At 43.4% G+C, this 23,285-nt stretch overlaps 3 protein-coding genes across 5 annotated transcripts in view; all 3 read left to right on the top strand.

Annotated features, from left to right (window-relative positions):
* The first annotated feature begins 59 nt into the window (after positions 1–59).
* LOC308139045 (uncharacterized protein) lies at positions 60–3,887 on the top strand. 2 transcript variants are annotated; one of them, XM_080508364.1, is made up of 5 exons: positions 60–156; positions 238–451; positions 1,448–1,569; positions 1,795–1,831; positions 1,916–3,887. In XM_080508364.1, exons 1-5 carry the CDS (start codon positions 65–67, stop codon positions 3,767–3,769), a joined length of 2,319 nt encoding a protein of 772 aa, XP_080364490.1. In that variant the 5' UTR covers positions 60–64; the 3' UTR covers positions 3,770–3,887. The 2 variants fall into 2 exon arrangements, with proteins under 2 accessions (XP_080364490.1, XP_080364489.1); XM_080508363.1 differs by having other exon boundaries at positions 1,795–3,887.
* Positions 3,888–5,093: 1,206 nt separating this feature from the next.
* Positions 5,094–16,582, top strand: aspa (aspartoacylase; the record flags this gene model as incomplete). The annotated part of the gene is made up of 6 exons (XM_080508844.1): positions 5,094–5,335; positions 9,671–9,866; positions 11,804–11,897; positions 13,305–13,412; positions 15,233–15,342; positions 15,494–16,582. The coding sequence occupies 6 exons, from the start codon at positions 5,094–5,096 to the stop codon at positions 15,683–15,685; spliced, it is 942 nt and encodes a 313-aa protein (XP_080364970.1). The 3' UTR covers positions 15,686–16,582.
* Positions 16,583–20,477: 3,895 nt separating this feature from the next.
* abr (ABR activator of RhoGEF and GTPase) overlaps positions 20,478–23,285 on the top strand; it is a 133,891-nt gene continuing 131,083 nt past the window's right edge. For both annotated transcript variants that reach the window (XM_080508799.1, XM_080508795.1), the window contains exon 1: positions 20,478–21,368. In XM_080508799.1, coding sequence (XP_080364925.1) covers positions 20,564–21,368 — 805 coding nt within the window. In that variant the 5' untranslated portion in view covers positions 20,478–20,563. The remainder of the gene's footprint in view (positions 21,369–23,285) is intronic.

Raw genomic sequence — 23,285 nt, forward strand, 5'->3', positions numbered from 1 at the left:
TTTTGCAAACACAATGGCATTGGTTCAGTTAGCTGAAGTCGAGTCATCGGAACGGCACCACGCCATGCTGGAATCGCCGCGAGTAGACGGAGGATCGCGGTATTCTGGGTCCTTAGTGGGTCAGAACCCGGCGCCTGGATCCAGTGGGTCAGACAGGTGAGTCGCGTCGGGCTGGTCCAGGTAAGCGACGATCAAAACACCGAAGCTCCATGGTGACTCTGGGGTGTTTGTGTGCAGTGATTCGGGGAACAGCATCTTCATCACCCAGAACCCCGTGAGGCCACAGAGACAGAGGCGTCCTGGTTTGAAGTCCCGCGGGCGCAAAAATGGAAACGAAAGTGACAAGAAGCGGGAAAGGAGAGTCAAGCTGCCAGCCTTCACTTCCCATCTTTACCAAGAGGGGAAACCCACCACACTTGTGTTGAATAAGTCTCAGAACATCCACTACTATGTAAGTCACAACCTCCATGGAGGAATGAATAGTTTATGACTGGAATAGGTGGAAGTCAGTGGCTTATTTATGCCTATCCTATATATTCTGTAGAATAACCTAGAACAGGGGTGTCAAACTCATTTTAGTTGAGGGGCCACATCCAATCTCATCTGACCTCTGGAGGCCGAACAAGTCAAACATAACACATTAAACTGCAGATGCAGACAAATGCAAAGTATTTCCTTCTTTTGATTCTTTTGTAACGGCAAGAATTTGCCAGTCTATTCTGAAATATACATATTAAAGGAAATCAGATATGATTATATTTGCAAAAAAAAACCTCAGTCACCTGTATCTGGATTAAAACAATTTGTCATCATCTGGAAATGGTTTTGACTTTACATGTCTAAAGTATCATTTCACATAAGTTGGACTCATTGTTTTATTGTGAAAGGCGTCGTGTCATGTGACCTCCACAGATGCATTAATGTTGGGGGTCAAATTCTGACCAAGGGCGGTTTTGAATGTCATTTTTGCCAATCTAGTGTTTTTAGATTAGCCTCTTGTCACTTTTCATTTTTATACTTCACACTTCAAAAATCACATTGCGGGTCGGATTAGATCGTATAGTGGGCCGGTTCTGGCCCCCGGGCCGCATGTTTGACAAACAAAAACCCAAAACAGCAAAAAAAAAAAAAAGTCTGAAAGAACTTAAACTAATACTATAAGTTTTGATAGTCCTTTTCCTCTTAATAATTTGGAACAATAACCCTCAATTAGTCAGTTGTTTTTTTTTTTACTTTTTTGAATTTTAACAGTTAGTATTCGCAAGTAAGTAAAGGAGAGGACAAGTCTCTCATCCTGACTTGGCTAAAATAACTTAGAAACAGCAAAATCAGTATGTGGAGGGTCGTAGTGATGAGAATGAAGTGGTGCATGACCTTGGCCTTGCTCGTCCTCCTCTGTGTTGATAAATCGGAGCACATTTTCACAGTGACTCCCTCTGTGTTGCAGAATGCACTGATGGGAGGATTCTTCGGCAGTGTCAGACAGCTGCAGGCACGTGAAACTACAGATCTGCTCTCGTCATTACCCACCGTGGACCAGGAGGGAGATTTTATTGCCCCAGTATCAGAGTAAGTTCCAAAAAAAAAAAAAAAAAAAAATCCTAAAGGCACACCAGAAAATATTTCAGAAACTTCTTTATGCACTTATGTGTTGGTGCAGCTTTTTACATGGATCAATTAGCTCTCAGATTTTAAATTGTTCCTCTTAATGAGGCCTGGTTTTACTTTGAGTTGCTCAAACTTGCATTGAATTTTCCAGCTAATACTTTTTTTGTTGTTTTTGTTCAATTGCAGACAAGAAGCAATATTAGAAGAAGAGGACATCAAAGTGGTAAGAGCGTTTACAGCAGGAATAATGAATTCTCGAGCATCCCGTCAGCGTGAATGTAACCGTGGTTTGTGTGTCATCCAACAGAGGAAGAAAGATCTTGTGGTGTTCTCCAAAACAAAGCGCCCACAGCCGTGGTACAATCCACCGAGGGCGAATCGACAAGGCGGCGCTGCGGAGAGGTCCCGGAAGGGACTCGGAGGAGCGTCTCGCTGCGGCTCCAGCAATGGAAACGCTCCTGTAAACAGACAGACGGGCAATAGTCCGAGCCGAATCCAAGCCGAAGCTTCAAAGACAAAAGAAAACAGAGTTTCTCAGCACGAGGAAGCGCGGGGCAAGTCGGACAGCGACAGCGACGCCACTTTCTGCGAGCTTCTTGAAGAAGACGCACAAAACTATGGTGGAGCGTCCACAGCCGGGGCTCTGCTTCAGGCAGACGGGCGGGAAGAGCCTGAAGCCCAAGGCGATGATTTTGAGAGCCAGAAGAAAAAGAGTAGGGATTTAAATCTGACTTTAGTTCGAACAGAACAGGTTGGTGAATCGAGAACATGTTTACAAACGACTGAAACGTCTCATAAAGGAGTGAAGAAGAAGAAGAAGAGGCATCAGTCAGAAAGTGAAGAGACTTTCATAGAAGCTCAAGGTGATGGTTTTAAGAGCCAGAAGAGAAAAAGTAAGGATTTAAATGTGATTTTAGATCAAACAGAACAAGTCGGTGAATCTGTAACGTGTTTAGAAACGTCTGATAAAAGAATCAAGAAGAAGAAGAAGAAACGGAGGCATCGGTCAGAAAGTGAAGAGACTTTCATGGACGCCAGCTTTTCCAATGAGGCCATCAGTTTACTAGCAAACCAGGAGTTGATGGTGAAAAAGAAAAGATTAGATGGACATAGTCGGCTGGTGACGAAGAAGAAGAGGCATCAGTCAGAAAGTGAAGAGACTTGCATAAAAGCCCAAGGTGATGGTTTTAAGAGCCAGAAGAGAAAAAGTAAGGATTTAAATGTGACTTTAGATCAAACAGAACAAGTCGGTGAATCTGGAACATGTTTAAAAATGACTGATAAAAGAATCAAGAAGAAAAAGAGGCATCAGTCAGAAAGTGAAGAGACTTTCATGGACGCCATCAGTTTACCAGCAAACCAGGAGTTGATGGTGAAAAAGAAAAGATTAGATGGACACGCGGCAGGGGGAGCTGAAGACACTCAGCTGGTGAGGAAGAAGAGGAGGAAAAGGAGGAAGAAGAAGAAGATGGGGCTGCCGAGTCTGAACCCGTGCATGGACGCTGTGACTCAAAGTGATGATTCAGTGTCTGTGCAGAAAACGGACAAAAGGAGACGGACCTCTTCCTTCCCCGCTGCTGATGCCGGGACGTCATCGAGCGACTCAGCAGAAATCTGCAAGCGGAAAAAGAGAATAAGGAAGAGGAAGTCAGAACCTGCGGCCGGCGATGGAAAACCGAGCGGGACGCTTCAGAAGAGCAGGGCAAAGATCCGGAGAAAGGCGCCGAGCGCGGTGACCCGCGCAGGAGTGCGTGGACGCCAAGATGGCGAGGATGGAGTCGTGAAGAAGAAGAATAAAGCCACAGGAGCAGTTCCACCGGCTGCAGGTCGACACACCCAGCCTGCGCTGGTTCCCCGTAGCTCAGTCCCTCGCGGGGAAACGGGTTTAACTGTGAACGGACACGACGCTTCACCACACACACACACAATCGACGCGCCGAACGAGAGGAGAAAAAGAAAAAATGAGAATCCACGGAAGTTGGATCCAAATTGGATGGACTGTGAAATGGAGGCGGCTGAAGGGGGGAGAACGGAGGTTTTGTTGGCGGCTGGTTTCTCTGAGATCCCAGCAGAGCTCCCAAAGCCTCCGCACGTCGTCGGTCAAAGAAAGAACAAGCGGACGCTTCATAATCCAAGTGAGGATTCCCTCACAGGCTGGTAGAGACTGGTGGAGGTCGCCACTGTCTGCTTTTAGTTTGGTACTGAAGTAAAATGTTGACAATCAACAGTAGATTTTTTTTTTTTTTATATACATGTGTTTTGATATGGATCCAATTGTTGTGAACAGAACTCTGTAGGACTGTAATAAAACACAACTGAGACGAACTTGTGGATTAAAACCACATTGAAGTTGGAATGACTTTGTTTATTCGAGTAACATTTTTAGGTTTATTTTGATGATTTTCAACGATTCTTCTCACGTTTCGGTATGATAGCAGAATGGGTCCCAGACTTTTGTTGACTTTTAAGCCCTCCAGAGTGCTTTAAGGAAAGAAATGTGGACCTTTTCTCCTCTCTGATTTGCTGGAACTATACAGTGAAGTCAAACACCTGTGGACTGTCGCCGCCATAGAATGAGAATGTGTCAAACATAAGGCCCGCCGCCAGACACCTCTGTTCAATAAAGTGTGTTTTCTATGACATATGGGACTCTCATATTCACACTTACACTCTTGATCTGAGACAAGAGGGAGAGTATTGACGTAAACTGAGTATATCTAGCAACTCATTTAAAGATGGATGCATGACTCATACATTGTTCATGTGTTTATTTTAATATTATTTTGTAAATAAGCACACATTTATTTTATTATCTTTATTTGATGTGTTTATTTACACTCCCCAAGACCCACCTGGTCAAACTTTCTTTTCCCTATCTCTTATTTTATTTTCATTAATATTTTATTTAATTTTTTGGAGTTACTTTTGATTTTGCTATGTAAAGCGTCTTTGTTGAAAAATGTTTTAAAAAGCGCAATATAAGTTTGACGTATTATTATTATTTAGTTTTTCACTCTTCCAAACCAAAAAAAAAACAAAAACGCCCCTCCAAACAAAGAGGGTTACTCGTCCGTGGCTGTTGTATTAATAATTTAGCTATAGGTGTTTTGTTTTGTTTTTTTGGGGGGGGGGGCTCAAAGGTGAGGCAATAAAAAATGTTAATAAATCGATGGGACATTTAATTTTGAAAGGTCTAAATCGGAAACGCGCAGGTCCGTAGATATACGCAGTTCTGCCAGTGACAGGTAAACACTGATAGGAATCCGACTTGCCTGTTAAATCCCGACGTGTTGTTCCAACTCGGCGCAGTGTTTTACGCACGGTGAGTGACCGCGGCGCGCAGCGGGGGGGCGGAGGGGGTTGGGGGGGGCGTTTCGTAACAGCGCAGCCTTTAAACAGCGAGGCTGCGAAGGTCCAAGCGGAAAGTTTCGCCCCCCCACTCCCTCCCTCCCTCCCTCCCCGTGAGTCTCCCTCCGCACACAGACATGTCCTCCTACAACAACGCCGCGCGGGTCCACGAGGCCAGGAAAGTGGCGATTTTCGGGGGGACACACGGGAACGAGATGTCCGGCGTGGCGCTGGTCAACCTGTGGGTGAAAAGCGGCGTGGAGATCCAGAGGAAGGGGGTCCAGGTCAAGCCTTTCATCACCAACCCGAAGGCTGTGGAGAAGTGCACGCGATACGTGGACACGGATCTGAACCGAGCCTTCAGCCCGGAGAACCTCAGGTATAACACGCCGCTCGTTGTTTGTTTGTTTTTTTTGTCACGAAACGAGGGAACTTTTTCTTTTTTTTTTTCTTGTTGTCATGGCACGCATCCACAGAAACAGGTGTAACAACAGGTCCATGTCGGAGGCTTTATTCTGCACACACTTTGCTTTAATAACCCTTTCCGTTACGCGCGTAAAAGATCTGGATCGTAGTGAAACGTAATAAAAACGGCGGAATTACGCAACGCAGCGCTGCGATACATGTGCGCGTTGTTAACGTGGAGGGACGATCTCAGTGCGTCAGAGCGACCAGGGCCACGCAGACGCTCCATATTAATGGAGATGGTGGGGGGGAAAACGCGTGCAAAACACGATTTCTCCTCCTTTTGTGTGAATCCGTATCAGATCGTTACTTGTCGCAGGTACTGTGTTTACCATCATCACCCCCCCTCCCTCCCCACCTCCCTCTGCCAATGACAGCGCAGCAGCGTGTCCCTCCTCCCGGACCACAGCTGACTGTCAGCCTGCAGGAAAAACGTGAGCAGAACGTGACCGAGCTGCAAATCATCTAAACGCACGAGTTTTTTTTTTCGTTTTTTTCTTTTTTTTTGGGGGGGGGGCGTTAATTCTTCTCTTCTTCCTTTTTCGTGTGCACCAGAGCAGAAAACTCAAGTCCCATACGCAAACGCTGGGTCACGCAAGTCTGTGCATGAATACACCCACAGCAGCTTAATGTGGTTGGATAACAGCAGCCCCCTCCATTCATTAATCACCACAAGAGGGGTCCCATAATACCCCCCCCCCACCGTGGTATTGTAATTTGGATGAATGCATAGCCGGAAACCAGATAACGCCCCTATATTAAAATTGCTTTTTTTGTTTTGTTTATTATCCCACCAACACTGACTCAGGACACACTGTCCTTGTGTGTAGTCCTCGTTTATGTGTCCTCATTTGATTCAGTGGGGTCGTGCTGAGGTATCTCATCTCACAGTAACAATGTCCCTGGTCTGCGGGGCTTTTTTTTTCTGTGAGGAGATTGTTCTTTATGTAGGGACGTTCTCTATGTGCCCTGTTTTACTCCCAACAGCTCAGAAGCGTGTGTTTGAGCAGGGCTGCCAAACTCAGTTTAGTTTAGGAAAAACAGCCCAGTTTCATCACCGAGATGACCCAGACCGGTAAAATAATACCGAAATAACCTTTAGATTATTGAAAATGTCTATATTTTCACAAATCCAAGTAATAACTACAAAAGATGACTACAGTCTTAACATAAAGCTCATTTTAACAAGATATTCTTGTGCAAAATACAGCGAAATATCCAATAATCTATTATAATCGGCTATAGCTGTTGCATTATGGGTGTTTTTTAGACTCCTGTGGGGGTTTGTGACTCTGCCTTTGCATTCAGGCAGATTTCATTCAGTGCCATTTGTGAGAAAAGTCAAGTGGATGATGAATGCAGGTGTCAGTTATAAAATACAAACAAACACTTGTCTCAGTTAGTGGATGTGTCAGTTTTTCTACTTGACAGTGAAATCACACCCAAGTTCACAGTAGCAGAGATGAAGAACACTAAATATAAAGGCAATAAAAACTGGCTTTCGTTATTTCCTAATATAGATTGTGTGGTATGGCTAATCCACTGTTGTGTCTGCCGGCCCAAACACATGAGTCATGCTTTATGTTACTCCATTGTCTCATTAGCTGTGTACTCATAATATTCCTACTAATTAGGCAAGTATTGTTGATACAGTTTCCATCTGTGTTTTCATATCATGCCACTTTACAATGCAATTATACATATGGAAATTACATATTGGCGACATTTATCTGACTTAAAGTTACTTTTAATTTAATTAAAGAAAAAGCTATACTATGATGGTGTGATATTTATTGTGCAGGTTGAGGACATGATGAGCACTGTCACCTTCTGATTATATTTGGAGCCTCAACCTTTCTACATGTTTGTACGTTCTCTCTGTGGCTGCAAGGATTTCCTGTAAACCAAGGAAGCTTTTTGTAGCTGCTGTGTGAAACCAGTTTGGGATCTTTATCTACCGAAAATCACTAAATCCAACCAGAACCATTACCCCCCCTTTAACCATTCACCATAAAGTTAATGGCTAATCTCCACAGTTCAGCGACTTTGTTTCAAGTGAGTTAATTTTTGTCCACTTTGGGAACTAAGTGTCGACGGCCAGCAGAGCTTCTTGTACCTGCTGCATGAGGGGAAACAATCGGCTCTTTGCACCTTGTTGGATGCAGCCAAATCCGGTAGTTTTACCTCTATGATCAAGTCCTAACATGATCCACACCCAAACAACATCTATAACCCCTGAACCTATCCCTAACCCTAAATTATAACCCCGCCTCCTGACTGTAATCCTAACACTTAAAACAAACATCCAACCCGTAACAAAATAACCCTTAAACACTCTCATTAAACCTAAATCGAATCCAAACCATCACTTCTAAAGCTTCTATCCAGAGCCAGGCACTCGAAGCACTGAACGCTAAACCTTCAGCGACTCCTTGTTGAACTTATCCTCTCCAAAAGTTGTTTTTTCTAAATTATTGAATGATTGTAAACGATCTAATTCTCCCCTAATCCTGCCGATGTTTGATTACGGTGATATGGTATTAAGATCATCTTTTAAGGCCATCCTCCACAAGCTCCATGTTCTTCCTCACTCTGCTATCCATTCTCGCCTCCAGTGCAACGCACCGCTGCACCCCGCACTCCTCTGTGAACCAATTACATTGCACAGCCGTGGTGAAATTCACTGGTTCATGCTCGGCTATAAAACCCGTCCTCGGCTGGTCACCCCCCCCTCACATATATAGTCTGCTGTCTTCAACACTCAATCATTTAAATCCTCAAATGCAACCAGATGTAAGTCCAAAATGGATTATAACTGGACAAATTCATCTGCAAGTCGGTACGTGCTTGATTAAATCAAGGGTGAATCAATAAAAGAAATATAAAAGTCACTATTTGCTTAATCAACTCTTTCTTTTCTCAGAAAACATTTTCTTTGCGTTGATGACATTAATTTTAGTTTTACATTTTGCAGTATTTGTACAATCTGCATCATCATTTTGCATAAATAAGAGTGACAGAATCTATTCCTTTAATATATTCTTTTACATAATTTAGATTTTTTTTTTTTTTCTTTTAAGCCAACAGAGGTTAATGAGAACTGATGCTCAGTGTGACGGTTTCCACCCTCATCCAGCAGATTGCCGTTGATCTTTAAAGACCTTCTCAGCTTCACAGCCTGGCCTTTCTGACGGCAACTTTAAGAAGATTAACCAGTTGGAGACTCTTTCTAAAAACAACTCGCAGCGTCGTCGGTTTTTACAGGCGTGACTCGACTGACAGCTTTTGCGCTTCCTCAAATTCAGATCCTTCAACATCCCCTCAGGCCAAGTGTGCATTTTGGCATCTGTTTCAACCAGCTTTTTTTTTTTTTGCTCACATTGTGTTTGTGTGCTAACAATATCCCGACGGTCCAGACAAAGCCAGACAGCTTGTCGAAAGAGCAGATGTGACTGAGGTGAGACAATACAGACTGCTGTGGAATCTCCCAGACTGGGGGTTATTTTGAATTGTATTGAAGGAGCAGGTCTTGTTTACTGAATGGCGGTTTTATATTGTAAGCTTAGTTTCTGGTCAAAACCTCTGTAATGATCTTCTTCTCAGCTGTCCCTTCGTCTCCCACACAAGTCTGTTGATTTTTTAATTTTTTATTTCATCTAAATACAGGGGGGGAGGGGGTTATTCATGCAAACCGAAATGAGGTGGTAGCGTTGGACTGCTTTAGAGTTATTCATGTCTTGATGATATCCTCATTTGGAGAAAAGTGTACATTCTAACCACTAATCAATAGAAGAAAAAGAAATACTTGAAGTTCAGGTTCCACATACAGTCCAATTTTATCAGGAGTGGGCCAGACCAGCGAAATAGTACCATAATAATCTTTAAATTTAAACTTACATTTTTTTTCTTTGTTGTGCATGAAAATGTCCCTATTTTCTCAAAACAATGATTACAACCTCAGCATGAAGCCCATTCTAATGATATATTCTGTTGCAAAATATCGTGAAATGTCCAATTGCATTATGGATGTTTTATTTTTGTTTGTTTGTTTTTTTTTTCAAACTCACCCAGACAAACATGGCTTTAAGCGGGATTTAAAATGTCCTTTCAGTTCCGGGACACTCTTATGTAAATAATTAACATGCTTCATTGCTCCGTGCTCCTTTAGGCAAATTACCTGATAAGCTGCATGTGTCTAACGTGTGTGTTTGCGTATGTGTTTGTGTGTGTGTGTGTGTGTGCGCCGCAGTGCCCCCGGAGGAGACGACCTGCCGTACGAGGTGCAGAGAGCCCAGGAGATCAACAGGATGTTCGGGCCCAAGGGAAGCCCCGAGGCCTACGACGTCATCTTCGACCTCCACAACACCACGTCCAACATGGGCTGCACGCTGATTCTGGAAAGCTCCAAAGACCACTTCAACCTGCAGATGATGAACTACATTAAGGTCGAGGCCCCCGGGAGCAATTCGATGCTCCATTGTTAATCGTGTAGACAAGGGAGAGTCCGAGGCACTCGACACGAAAGTGAAGGATTCTTAAAACGAGAGGAAGTAAACAGCAGCGCTCTCAATTTCAGTCGCCGTTTATACTAAAATTAGCTCTTATTCCAGAAATAGACACACTCCTGCGAAAGGACCAACCATCCAAACACTTCAAGAGGATGCCTGCTGTCTCTTCTAATGTCGTCATCTTAGCATCGAATGTGTTTAAGGCCTCCATGAAGTAGCTGCCGAAATCACTGGGATTCAACGCAGTTGCCTTTGGCGTGAAATTAAATTGTCACAGTAAAACGCGAGGCTGATTTCAATTGTTTTATTGCTCTTGTCTCAAAGGAAAAGCGAGTTAGATGGTAGCAGATGTTCAAATCGGGCAAAGCGGAGTAATACAGAATGACAACAAATTACATAAAAGTAGCAAGCAAACAGTCAAGACCCATGAGAGCTGACAAACAGATTTATGATTGACGATTCATTAAGCAGAAATGCAAAACAGAAGAAAAAAAACAGACACTCATCTGGATGAGATGCCTTCTTTCCCACGAAACTCCTAAATCTAATACGAAAGACATCAGTGAAGCTTCCTCTGGTTACGTAATCATGAGTTATTGCATCGTGAGATTTCAAAACCGGTTGAAAGTGTCCTTCATCCTTTTTGTTGAAGACGCCCGACTTACTGCTGCAACGTGTTTCAAGCCTGCCTCAGATCTAAATATGTTCAGGGAGACAGTTGGTACTGTATGTACGTTTATTCTGAGCCGTCGGCAGCACGTACCTCACCGACTCTGCAAAACGGCTTTTTTTTCTCCAGGTTTACATCGCCTTTAGAGTTTGAAATGTGCTTTTTAGGGAGATGGTATCTCCTCCTCATCTACAATCCAAATTAAAGAGCCATTTTAATTGCAGTCACAGTTATAATTCTGTTCTCTGTGCACGCTTTCAGAGAAATTATCTAATGGCGTCGTCGTCAGCATAAATAAAGGCGTCACTATAAAAGGCAAAAAAGGATTTAAAGATGTAGTCAAAAGATGAATGGTCCCGAGACGCTGCGTCAGTGGACTGACGCTCAAACAGATTCAAGTTAATCGGACATTTTTAGAACTAATGTTAATTTGAACTGAGCATTTTGTAGCAGGGAAACACTCAAAACACGAATGGCAGTAATACCTACAGTTTTTACGACTAAAAAAAATAACCACTACTAATACTATCACTCAGTGGCTTCACTTTATTTGACTCATCATTGATACAGAACAGAAATGGGGCTGTCCTGAATCCCTCAGAAAATGCGTGACACTTTCATTCTGACTTGTAAATTCACACTAGATTTCTCCTATCTTAAACATGTATTGACTGAGTCTTACTTCGAGGCGGATAGGGGAGGAATAAAGTCAACACATGCGCCAGTCTGTCATCAAATGACACTATAAACACACGTATTACGTCTTGTTTAAAAGTCGAGGCGGTATATTGTACTGAGTGTGTCTCTTGTTTTTGTTCTTCAGTAAATAAGAGGCAAAAAAACAACAGAGTCATTGTGACTTTGAGCAGCAGACTTGAGGATGAATGCGTTTTGACCTTAGGAGCCACAAAGTACCGCACAGACAGAAGATTAACTCCCCGAGTTTCCTCTCTTAAACACAAGTTACTGAGTGACTCACGGTGTGGCCTTGGCAGCTGAATTACCGCCCGAGGTTTGTGCGCCTCACTTGAGGGGACGATTTTGTGCGGAATTCCCGTCGCTGCTCGATTCTTATCCAAGAAATGATCAACGGGTGCCTAAAAACACCGGATTCATGCACGTGGCGACCGTGTCGCGTATTATTTTGCATTTCGCAGCCTCCTCCGTGGCTCACGTGTGGTTTCTGTGTGGTCTTGTATTCCAGAAAGCCATCGCTCCGGCCAGCTGCCTTGTTCTGCTCAATGAACACCCTCTCCTGAAATATTCCACGTCGCGCTCTGTGGCCAAGCACCCAGTCGGTGAGTCGAAACCGCTCTCAAGACCAGAGCGAGGTGGGGGGGGGGTTCTGAATGTTCTCCCCGTGCATTCTCATCAACATTATACAATCTAAAATAAAGGAGTTTAATTTAAGGTACCCAGATAAAAAGCAGCACCTCCACTTCATCATTTCATTTATTTAGAATAATCTAATTAGTTCATAGCAGAAGATTTTTCTGTGTCGATGTGTGTTTTTGTGCCTCTGTTGCCAGTTTGCATTTCATGTTTCTCTCCTCGTCGTCGTCTTTTATTCGTTTTGTGTTTTTACATTTTTAGTGTTTTGTCTCGTATGTGCTTTTTTCTGTTGTGATTTTGTTTTTCTTTGTACCATTTTGTGCTTTTATATATCTTGTATTGTGGTTTTTTTTATGTGTTGTTTCACTGTTTTGCCTGCACTCACTTTGGATCATCTTTTTGTTTTCTGTGGTCATCACTAGCCACTTTATCACCATTTTCATTGTTTTGGTGGTCATTTCATTTCCTTTTATAGCCATTTTCTTCTTTTCCTGTGGTTATTAGATGTCTTTTTTCTTCTTCTTCTTTTTTTTTTTTTTTAACAATTTTTGTTCATTCTTTACAGTCTTTTTTGGCATTTTCTTTATTTTATGTCAATATTGTCATCTTTTTTTTGTCATTTTGGTTACTTTGAGATCATTTTACATCTCTGTTGATTTTTGAGGCCATTGTAGTCTGTAGTCTCTTCTAGTCTCTTTGTGGTCATGTTGTTTTTTTGTTGTTGTTTTTTCTCTTTGTGGACATTGCTTTGTCTCTGCGATCATTGTGTCTTTTTTCTCATTGTGGTTATGTTTGTATTTTCTTTGTAATCGTTTTTGGTCTTTGTGATGTTTTTTTTTGTCATTGTAAACCTCTTTTTCACCCTTTTTTTTGGGCTACTCATGATTTAAAGTCTTTTTGGTGTCTTTGGAGAATATTCTGTTGTTTTTTTGTCACATACTTGTTTTTTATGTTCCCTTTTTGTTTACTACTGGTAACGCTTCATTTCTTATTTCTTTTAAAATGTTGTTTTACCTCTCTTTATATCTTCTGCGGTCTCTTTTGAATCTTTTTATGTCCATTTTTCAAACCTTTCTCATCATTTTAATCGTATTGCAAATTGCCGACCAGTCTTTGAGTAATGTGAGAGTCCTGAATCTCTCTTCAGCAGTCTTTGGTCAGTCTCCATTTGTTCCATTTTGGGGGCGAAGACAGCCGGGCGGTCGTCAGATTTGGCCCTCATTTAGCCGCCACTGACCGCTCCATCTGCTCCTGCCCCTGGCTAACGGGAAGAGGACACAGATTTCAACACTGCTCGATTTCTACACACACTCATCTGGTGTAAATGAGTTTATTCCTGTGAAAATGTGCTTCATGTGATCGTTTGTTTGCAGGTCTGGAAGTTGGTCCTCAGCCTCAAGGTGTTTTGAGGAGTAACATCTTTGAGGCAATGCGAGTAATCCTGAAGCATGCTCTGGACTTCATCGAGCTGTTTAATGAAGGTAAGACTTTACATCTGAAGCCTTATTTAAGACAAAAAAAAGACGAAGAAGAAGTGCAGCCTAAACGGCATCACAAGTGACCACTGAGTCAGAAAGAAAAGATTAAAAGTATCCCCGGAATTATGTCCTGAAGGTGGGTAATGCTGTGATTCACGATGTGTTACCTAACAGTAAATTGGCTTGTTTACAGTCGGTCGGTTTGTCAGCGTCCTTCTGACGATAAACAGTTTGTGACAAAATGCCCATGGGTATTTTGTCACAAACAAAATCTGATACATCTGATTCGTCCAGATGTACCAACACGCACATTTATAAATAACATTTATCTGCATCTGGCTCGTCGCGCCTCCATTTCAGTTCTCTTCTCGTCGTGCAGGAGCAAAACAACGTTTGCAAAGTTTATGTCCCAGGCGACTTCCCCCCCCCTTTCTTCTTTTTTTTGGGGAGTAAACAAGTGCTCTGTGCCAAGTGTGAGTTGCAGCCTTTCGGTTTCCCGACTGTCCTGCCGGTGAATGGCCCGCTTGTTCGGAGTTGGTCAGCTTCCATGTCACTTGTGCTGCCAAACGCTTCGGTCATCTTGATGCAGTCGGACCACACGGGTGATAATGAGTGCTCTGGCACGGCGATGAATCGATGTTCCTGTGCTTTGAAGCTGAGCAGAGCGGGGAGAAAACTCCTCACAGGAGATGATTTTTTTTTGTTCCAGCTGGAAATTGCTTGCTCTGTTGAACGAGCGCCACATCGACGGAGGTGGGGGGGGGGGACTGTGAATGGTGACGTACTTGTCCGTCCAGGTTTGAGTCCGATTTACATCACGTTTCCAAACCCCACTGAGACCGTAAGGCTCTCTTAGACTGTGGCCGCATGGAGCACCGTTACATTTACCTCGCCATTTCCATGAAAGCTGCAAAATTGTGTAAAATATGAATACAGACGATACAATACTGTTCAAATCATCCATCATCCATCCATCTTCTGTACCCAGTTGAGCTGTGACTGATGCACAGCCTGGACAGATCGCAAGTCTAACACAAGACTAACACAGAGAGACAAACAACCGCCACACACACACACACACACACACACACACACACACACACACACACACACACACACACACACACACAGCGCTTATGAGTAACTGGTTACTGGGAAAGTTCTGACTTCCAAATGAATTTGAACGCCAGTGAAAACTTTGAGGTCTGGTTAACATTAAACAGTCTTTCCTGACTGATGTTTAACTGCTCCTGTATTCATCTCTTAATGTTTATTTATAGCAGGTAATGCTTGACTGGAATTTGTTGCCCCTTTTGGGACAAATACATGTGAATTGGTTTCCGGGTTCAGAGGTGGAAAGTGGGATTTTCACATAACAGAACCCTGAGAAGCAGATTTAATGACATTCGACGTGACATTATTTGTGCATCTGCCTGTGAAATGGTATTTCATGACTTTGTTTAGCATGTTTGATGATGAAATCTCTTATATTATTATTTGATGTGCGGCAGGCCAGCTCATATAAAGACGTTTTTTGGTGTGATACTCAGTAGCAGCCAAAATGCACTGATAGCAGCCGAGAGGAAACTCGCCAGCCTGTGTTCTCCGAGTTTCTGTCTAAATATGGAAAAACTGTGGCAACAATTAAATGTGAATGTCATGTTGACTTTCAGGAAAAATGTATCACGTGATCTCAACAAAAACAAAAAGAAAAAAAAGAAAAGTTTCGTCTTTGTAATAGCAGATTTGAGGATAAACCTACAAAATTAAGTGAAACGGGTGCAAGATACGAGCATTTTCTAATGTTCTCCGACCCCCTTCAGGTATGGAGTTCCCTCCCTGTACCGTGGAGGTTTTCCGGGTCTCGGAGAGGATCGACTACCCCCGGGACGCCAACGGGAACATCATAGCCATGGTTCACCCCAACCTGCAGGTAACGAGTCGAGGCGACGCCTGCATTCGCTCGCCAGCATTTATTATCTGTGAAAACAAGGCGTCAGGAAAGAGGAAATTGAGAGTTATCCAGACGGCGTTTTCGGTCTGGGGTGCACACCTTCCCTGAGGCGAACCGCTTGTTGTTTCAGGACTGCGACTGGGAGCCGCTGAACCCCGGCGACCCGATGTTCCAAACGTTTGACGGGAAGACCATCCACTACCAGGGCTCGGGCACCGTCTATCCCACTTTCATCAACGAGGCGGCCTATTATGAGAAACAACAGGCGCTTGTAACCACCAGGCGAGAAACCTTGGTCGCCAGCGCCATCGGAAAAGCGTGAGAGCCGCTCGGCGACGGCGGGACGGCGAGCGCCGGCCTCAGCGGCCATCTGTGTATAGATTTGCACTTTGCTCTGTTAGCGAACGACAGACCCTCTGCACATAATGACTAGATACCATCTTTTACACACTGATTTAGTTTTCTATGCGTTTACTATCAGAAAAAAGAATCGATTAACTATGCAAAGGACATTTGTGGAAGCTTTGCAAATGATTCACTGTGGAAGTCTTTCATATTAAGACGAGTACCTTTGTTGTGGTAAGTATTTATGATACTGTTGTCATTGGGGGGGAAAACACGATATTTACATTGACTCAACCACGTTTATATAACAATAATTATTGATGGTTTGTGGATCATTATAAACACTCCCCGTATGTTTTCCTACTGCTGCTCAGGAAGGCCATTGAGGATCAAAACCTGCTACCGATGACCCACAACTGTATTTGTTTGTCTCCTTTTGAATATTTGTAACATCTCTGTTGGGTGATTTGTGGCCTTTGATACGACCTACCTGTGACTCCACTGGTTTCATCTGTGGTGCTGTCCTATTGTTGCCTTAACTGAGATTTCAGAGAAAATTGCACAATGAATTTGGGGTGAAATTTAGCTCTCCTGTCTGTGGATATTGTTTTGATAAGGAAACCGCCAATGTTCTGTTTCTTAAAGTGGAAGCCGTGCGTTTTATGATGATATATTTGTGTCCATTTTGATATCCTTGTACTGTGTGTGTGACTTTAAGTGACTTGTAGGACGTGTTCAATCATGAAATGATGTGCTTTCTCATGTAATTGTAACTATGTAGTCTCACAGTGTTTTGCTGTGACCTCACGGTGATCCATTTTTCCATAAGCAATATTTCTGTTTGTCTTTTTAGTTAAAAAAAAAAACCATCGTCCTTAATGTCCTGTGGAAATGATCAAAACAAATAAAAGTACAATAGTACTGCTCTTAAGTGATGCTCTTTTTCTTGTTTTACCGTTTGGGCCCACAAGGGGGCGTCACATAGCCACTGCTGCAACGTGAGACATGCATAAGTGGAGGCAGTGGCACAGCAGGAGGTCTGCATGTAAAAGACTCCAGCAAATCCCCAAGTCATGCTCTTATTTAGAAAACTGACCCTGGAAGTATTACAGCAACATTCATTTCCTGACAGTTTATGTGTTCATTGACTTGTTATAACCTCTTTTTGCTTTCCTCCATAATTGTAAAGTTTCCCCTTCTATGGAGCCTTGTCCAACTTATCCGTCACCAGGCAAAAACGGACAACCACACATACTCTTACTCACACTTGAGGACAATTTCCGAGTCATAAAATCATCCTATATTCATGTTATTGGACTAGAAATCAAGTTACACAGCGAAAACACATGCACACGCATGAAAAACAATTAAACTCCACTCAAAAAGGCCCACAGATCTTTATAGAATTGGGGATATTCTCAATACTCCTGACTGCTTTACCACACTGTATCCAAACTGCAAAGTTATATTTAAAGTATTTAAAACATATTTAGCTTTTTGTCTTAATTCTATTGGATAAATATCAATTTGGGGTGTCTTTATGGCACGATGGTTGCCACACTATCGGGATTAGTGAGCTGAAATAATAAAGGTTCACACTATGCAAAGGTAGATTTTTTTCTATGACAAGTGTGTGTTTTACATGACAAACAATCTTTTAAATAGGTATGCTTTGTTCATGTTTCTAATATTTTCTCTCCCAAGTTTAAGTTTGGTGATCAGACTGTGGCATCTATGCGAGAAGAATGGACTTTCCAGCTTCTATATAAGATCCATCCTCAGTCTTGACTGATTTGTTTTTCCATGCTGCCTGTCAAAGCCCATCTTCAGATGTTTGAGCGGTGTGTCTGAGTCCATTTAAGCTGTGAGTCTTGCTCAATTCACAGGCCTGTCTTCCCCAGAGTTCAACCAATTGCACATCCGGCTATATATATCACTCCATTAGTGCAATCTGCTGCTTTAATTGCTTTACAGGGTATTGTTGACTCAGCAATTCATACAGCTTTCAATCAGAACAGTGAGCATTTAATGACACACGGCTTTTGCATGCATATGGAATAAGTGACTGACCACTAATATATCAGGAAGGTACATGAGACCTGACTGTGCTGAGCACGTGAAGATATAACCAGAAATGATCATACATTACATTTCCTGCTATACCATGTCGGGCTTGTGATTAGTGATCCAGTTTCATGGCTGCAGGCTGGTCGTAGCCCCTTCTAGTCTATTCATTACAGTAACCCAATCAGGCCTCTCAGGCCCGAAGCATGCGCTGATCAATAGCTGCTGGATGCTTTTAGGAGAATGATCTTTCATTCCTGGGCAGGAATCCAAACGAGCACTCAAAAAATACAGTGTGCTCATCTCTGCCTGCACACCCTCCCGTCAGTGTTGTGCACTGATAACTTTCCTCCGTTGTATAGCGTTACAAGCTCTGTTTTACAGGAAGTCGGCTGCAGGGCTGCTTACCAAGTTTTAGATTCTTATTATATTATCTGGAGAGAGCCGCTTGGAATGGGGCCGGGACGCAGGTGATCATGGTTTAGGTTCACCGCTTTGTGCAAGACGGGTGTGCCAAGGATGACATTCCTCAATATGAAAATCAAGATGATTAAACAATTGAAAGGTAAGATTAAATATGTTGATTTACATTGTGCCATTTTAAAGCTATTGAATCCAGTGGGGAACTAGCCAAGATGCTGAATGTGCTGATTATCTCTGAGTATCATTTGTATTTCCTTTGGCTTATGACATACACTGTCACCATGTGAATCAATGCATGGAAAGACAGCACTGATGTGACTATGCAGTCTTTGTTTCAAATGAAAGATTGAGACCGGGCAGGCTGATAAACATAAATACACTCAGGACTCTTCACTTCCTCTCACATGAAACCACCAAAACCCAGAGGCAGACAGCAAGGAGACCGGAGGATTAGCCTTTCTGTGCCATCCTTTCTCAATTCGGCTCTGGTATTATATAAACCGATGAAGGCCTGCTGATTGTTTCTCAGGGAAAAGGTCTGGTGCACTCAAAATATCAACTGACACACAAATAAGTCAATCGGATCGGTGCAAAACCAGTACAGAAGGCCCAGGTTTCCTTATATTTCTGTGAAGTACATAAAGATATTCCTGGTCATAAATTAAAAAAGCAGCAAAGTAGCAGAAATATACAGAATTTCTTATGCTTACATTTGAGCCCATATATGGATGACATGAAAAGGCAAACACATAAACTAGTAATCAGTTGATAGTTGAACTTTTCACATGAACAAACTTCGCTATCTTGATCAGGCCCACAACCTTTGGTTATTAGAGGTTTGTGAAAACATTCACCAGTGGTTAACAAGACATTCAATCTAATTTCCTATGATGAAACCAAAACAAATGTAATTGTGGCTTTATTGCACAAATGCATCAATAAAGTTACAGCTCCACTGAACCACGAGGTTGTTTTGTCAGCAGTGGAGAACACGTTTGATTTCACTTCTGCATTAGCGTTTGTTGCATTCAATTGGTGTCGGAATTCTTGATGCTGCACCGTGTGACCATGTAAACGTCGCTTCTTATGATCATCTCATAAAATGTAATTGTCAAAGAGCTGTACGTCTAGAGAAATATTGAAAAAGAATCAAACAATCAAAATTACTACGTTTTTCTGGTTTTATATTTTTGACAGAACCCACATTGTGCTTTGTTAACACACTTCCAGTCAGTAGTAGGCTATTTGTCAAGAGTTCCAGAGTTTTTTTTAAAGTTGTAGATATACTTCAATTGTAAAAACAAACGTTGCGACCAAGAAAAAGACCTAGAATCCTAATTAGCATAGTTTATTTGGGTTAGGATATTAACTTCATTTTTCTCTATCAGTTAAACCAATAGTTTGTTCTAATTTTTACTTCATCTGCCTATAGCAAGTTCAGAAAAGGCTGAAGTTGTGTGCATCAACATAACCTGGATTTTCAGTATAAATAATTGGTGTTTTTAATTAATTCTCTGGGGCTCACATGGTTTGAGGAACTGGAGTACACGTAACACATCAGTGATGCAAGAATAAAAACTCAGATATTTCATAGTGGAGCAGTAGCGCACTTGCCTCACTGTGTGCAAAAGATGCATCGAAGATTAATTTGTGACCCTAAAGATGTGAACATGTGTGTGTGTTTGTGTCTTCTCTGTTTGTTAGTCCTATGATGGAGGTGTATCCTGTCCTCCTCGTTCAGAGTAAACTGGGATTGGCTCCAGCGTCCTGCAACCCTGCACAAGATAAAATGTATAAAACATGGATATTCCATAATAGTTTAATTTGTGAGTGCATCAAATTTCAAATGTAAATTGATGCCACAAATTGATGGCCATTCCTATTTGTCACCAAAACAGATCAGTGTAAAATGCACAATGTTGGAAATGCACTTATTTTCCAGCAAATGTAACTTATTTACTACAAGACTGTTAATAGATATTTAATTAAAAATGTTGGCGTTGTGCTCTATGTGAACTAAATCGAGTTCGTCCTGGTTTTGGCGCAACATGATGATATGACGACAGCACTTTGGTTTCCGAGCGGCTCATGAAGGCATCACGTCAGGATCCAGGAAGTCTTGAAACTTTTGAGTGCGAACTTGTTCAGAGCGTCACGCACACGCACGGCGCGCGCTCCCGCCGGCCAGCTGAACGTGTGGGAGGTGGAAGATGGTCATAAAGTGGTCAGTTTAACATCCACAGTGTTTCCAGGGACAGGGACAGGGGACAGCTGCCAAAAGAGACGGCGAGAGAGAGAGAGAGAGAGAGAGACAGAAAAGAAGAGAGAGACATATTTTGGACTGCGGCTGCGGGGACGGACGGTCACGATGTGGGAGCAGGAGGAATTCGCCAAACACTGGAGGAACGAGTTCCCCGACGGGGACGTGCCGCGGATGGACCTGCACTCGGTGGAGGACATCGAGTCTCAGCTGGAGGCGAGCAAAGCGAACCTGAAGCGGCTGCAGAAGGCGCTGGCGGAGGAGAAATTCAAGGTGATCTACCTGCAGACCACCATGACGCGACAGAAGAGGAGCGGCCCGGATGAAAACTTTAACCCGGAGACCTTCGGGTTCCCCGGCAAGCCGCCGCGGAGGGACGACGGCGGCGGCGGCTCCAGGGTGTCCGACCCCGGGGGCGTGAAGCGCCCCCCGCACGGTGCTTCTCCGGGGGGCGCGCCGCCGGGGCTCGGCAGCTCCTTCGGCCGGGAGAGGAGCAGGTTCAGCGGCAGGACAGGTAAGCCCGTGCCCATCCCCGTCCCGCCCCAGAAGCCCAGCTTCCCGGTCCCGCTCCCGGTCCCGGTCCTGGTCCCGGTCCCGGTCCTCCAGCGCAACGACAACGAGGGGAGCAGCGACCGGGAGTACGAGGACGCGGAGCTCAACGAGAATTTCGTCCGGAATAACTTGTTGGTACCGAGGACCGCGGGCAGGGACAACCAGAGGACGTCCGCCGGCAACCGGGACAACCGGAGGCCTTTCCGCCACAGCAGGGACTTCGACTCCGGGGACGACGGGCGTCTGTCCCCGTCCTTCCCGCAGGTCCACCGCCGGGCGTCGCGGGGCTCCGGGTGCAGCACCCCGGACCGCAGGAGCGACGGATACCTGAGCTCCGACCATGAAGACTCGTCCTCTGCAGGTATCGTCCATTGGGGGGGTCTGGAACCCAGTGAATATGTCATTTTAAACTAGTTTTCTGTGTGAAGTCTTCCTGCTCGATTGGCATCTGCTTCGCCAAAAAAAGAGAGAAAGTTTTGTTCTTTAAAAATGTTTATTTTGCCCTCTGTCCTATCTGCACTGGTCTGAAATGTCCATCCTTTCCAAAGTGTCACAGTGCAACAGATGATTAAATATTGATTGGTAGAGTCGTGCTGGTCCTGGATCAGGGTGAGTTGTCGAAGTTGCATGAAATTAAGGAAAAGCAACAAACCAAAGGAAGCAGTGATGAACAATGTGGAGTTCATCTGATATTTGCTCCCATCTGTGTTCGGTCTTGGGGGGCGAGTGAGATCCGCAGGTTCTAATCAGGTTTGCAGCAGAAATGGCATCAGGTGTACATTTATAAGTTTGCAAGTTGCACTGCCAGCTGAATCCAATATCATGGTGAGATCAGATGTACCTGCTGATTTTTATTTTTCCAAAAAATGATTTGCCTTCATTTAGAATGGGGAAATCAGTAGTATTATGGCAGCAAAGAAAAATGCAACGCTGAAAAACAACAAAAGCAATGTCATTGAAGTGTGCACAGTTTGTTGGTGAACACTGGGTTTATTGAGTATTAAAGTGTTTCTCACACACTGTCGGAGCATTTCAGCGTGGTCGGGTGTAATACAGGGACGGCTTGGATGTGATGGTCCTCTCACCTTTGACCTCCACCATGTCCAGAAAGCATCTCGGATCAGGGTCGACCCTCCTCATCAGTTTGTTGAAACTCTCGCGCCCCGAGGGCAGACGGAGGTTTGATTCTGGGGGCGTTTGTTTGTGGATTCTGCGTGTTATTTACAATGTCGTTGTGTGAGCTTCAAGCAACTTCGTGTTTGCAAAAAAAAAAAAAAGATGTTGTTGGCATGTTACTCTGCGTTTCTCTGAATCGAAGTTCCTCAACGCGAGTCTTTCTGTCCAGCTACCAGGTTGGGGCCTCTTCCTGTGAGTCTAGTATCACACTGAGAAAGCTGCTGCAGGTGGTGTGACGGAGAAAACAGCCACGAAAGAGTGCGAGACACGACACCCTCCTCCAGATGAGAAACCAAAATCAGGAGGGTGAAAGTGACTCATAGCCACTTTTTTATGTGGTTTAATGAGTTGTTATAGCTCCATAAAAGAACTTTAATCGTTGGGGGTCTGCGGCCTTTCTGCAGAACGAGATCTCCATATAAAACTGAAAATGAGTCATTGATGAAAAATCCACGGGGATTTTTTTTATTATATATATAAATATCAATAAAATGTCAGGTTTGTAGTTGCTTCAGTCAGCTTCTATGTCTGCTGTAGTGTCTTGATCAGGGGTGTCAAACATAAAGCCCATGGGCCAAAAAGAGGCTCCAATCTGACCGAGCAAATGGTAAAAAAAACCAAAACATTAACTTAAAAAAAAAAAAATTTACAAATTTTTAAGGGTAGCAAACACAACACATCACATATCAACACGCATCACTGAGACCCGAGCTGAGATGTCGGTGACGCTGCAATGAAAAACAGCTAACCCGTTGCTATCAAAGGGTGAGTTTGTAAAAACTGCAAATGCATGACGTAACACTTGTAGGAGAAGGTTTTTTTGGGATATTTCACTGCATTTTCCAACCAGAAGGCTTCACGAAAATTGGCTGTCTGCCAAGATTGTAATTGTTTGTGGAAAATATAGTCGTTTTTATTACAGTATACTCTGTCCCACAACAAAGAATAACTATAAAGTTTATATTTATATATATATTGTGGCACTCTTTTACCAGTCCGACCCACTCGGGATGAAACCAGACGGTGTGAAACACATTTCCCCGCTTCCGTTTCCATTCTGCTGCACTACACCTCGCATAGGAGGTGCGGTTCTGCACGGAAG

The sequence above is a fragment of the Blennius ocellaris genome (assembly GCF_963422515.1).
Source record: "Blennius ocellaris genome assembly, chromosome: 14".
NCBI lineage: Eukaryota > Metazoa > Chordata > Actinopteri > Blenniiformes > Blenniidae > Blennius > Blennius ocellaris.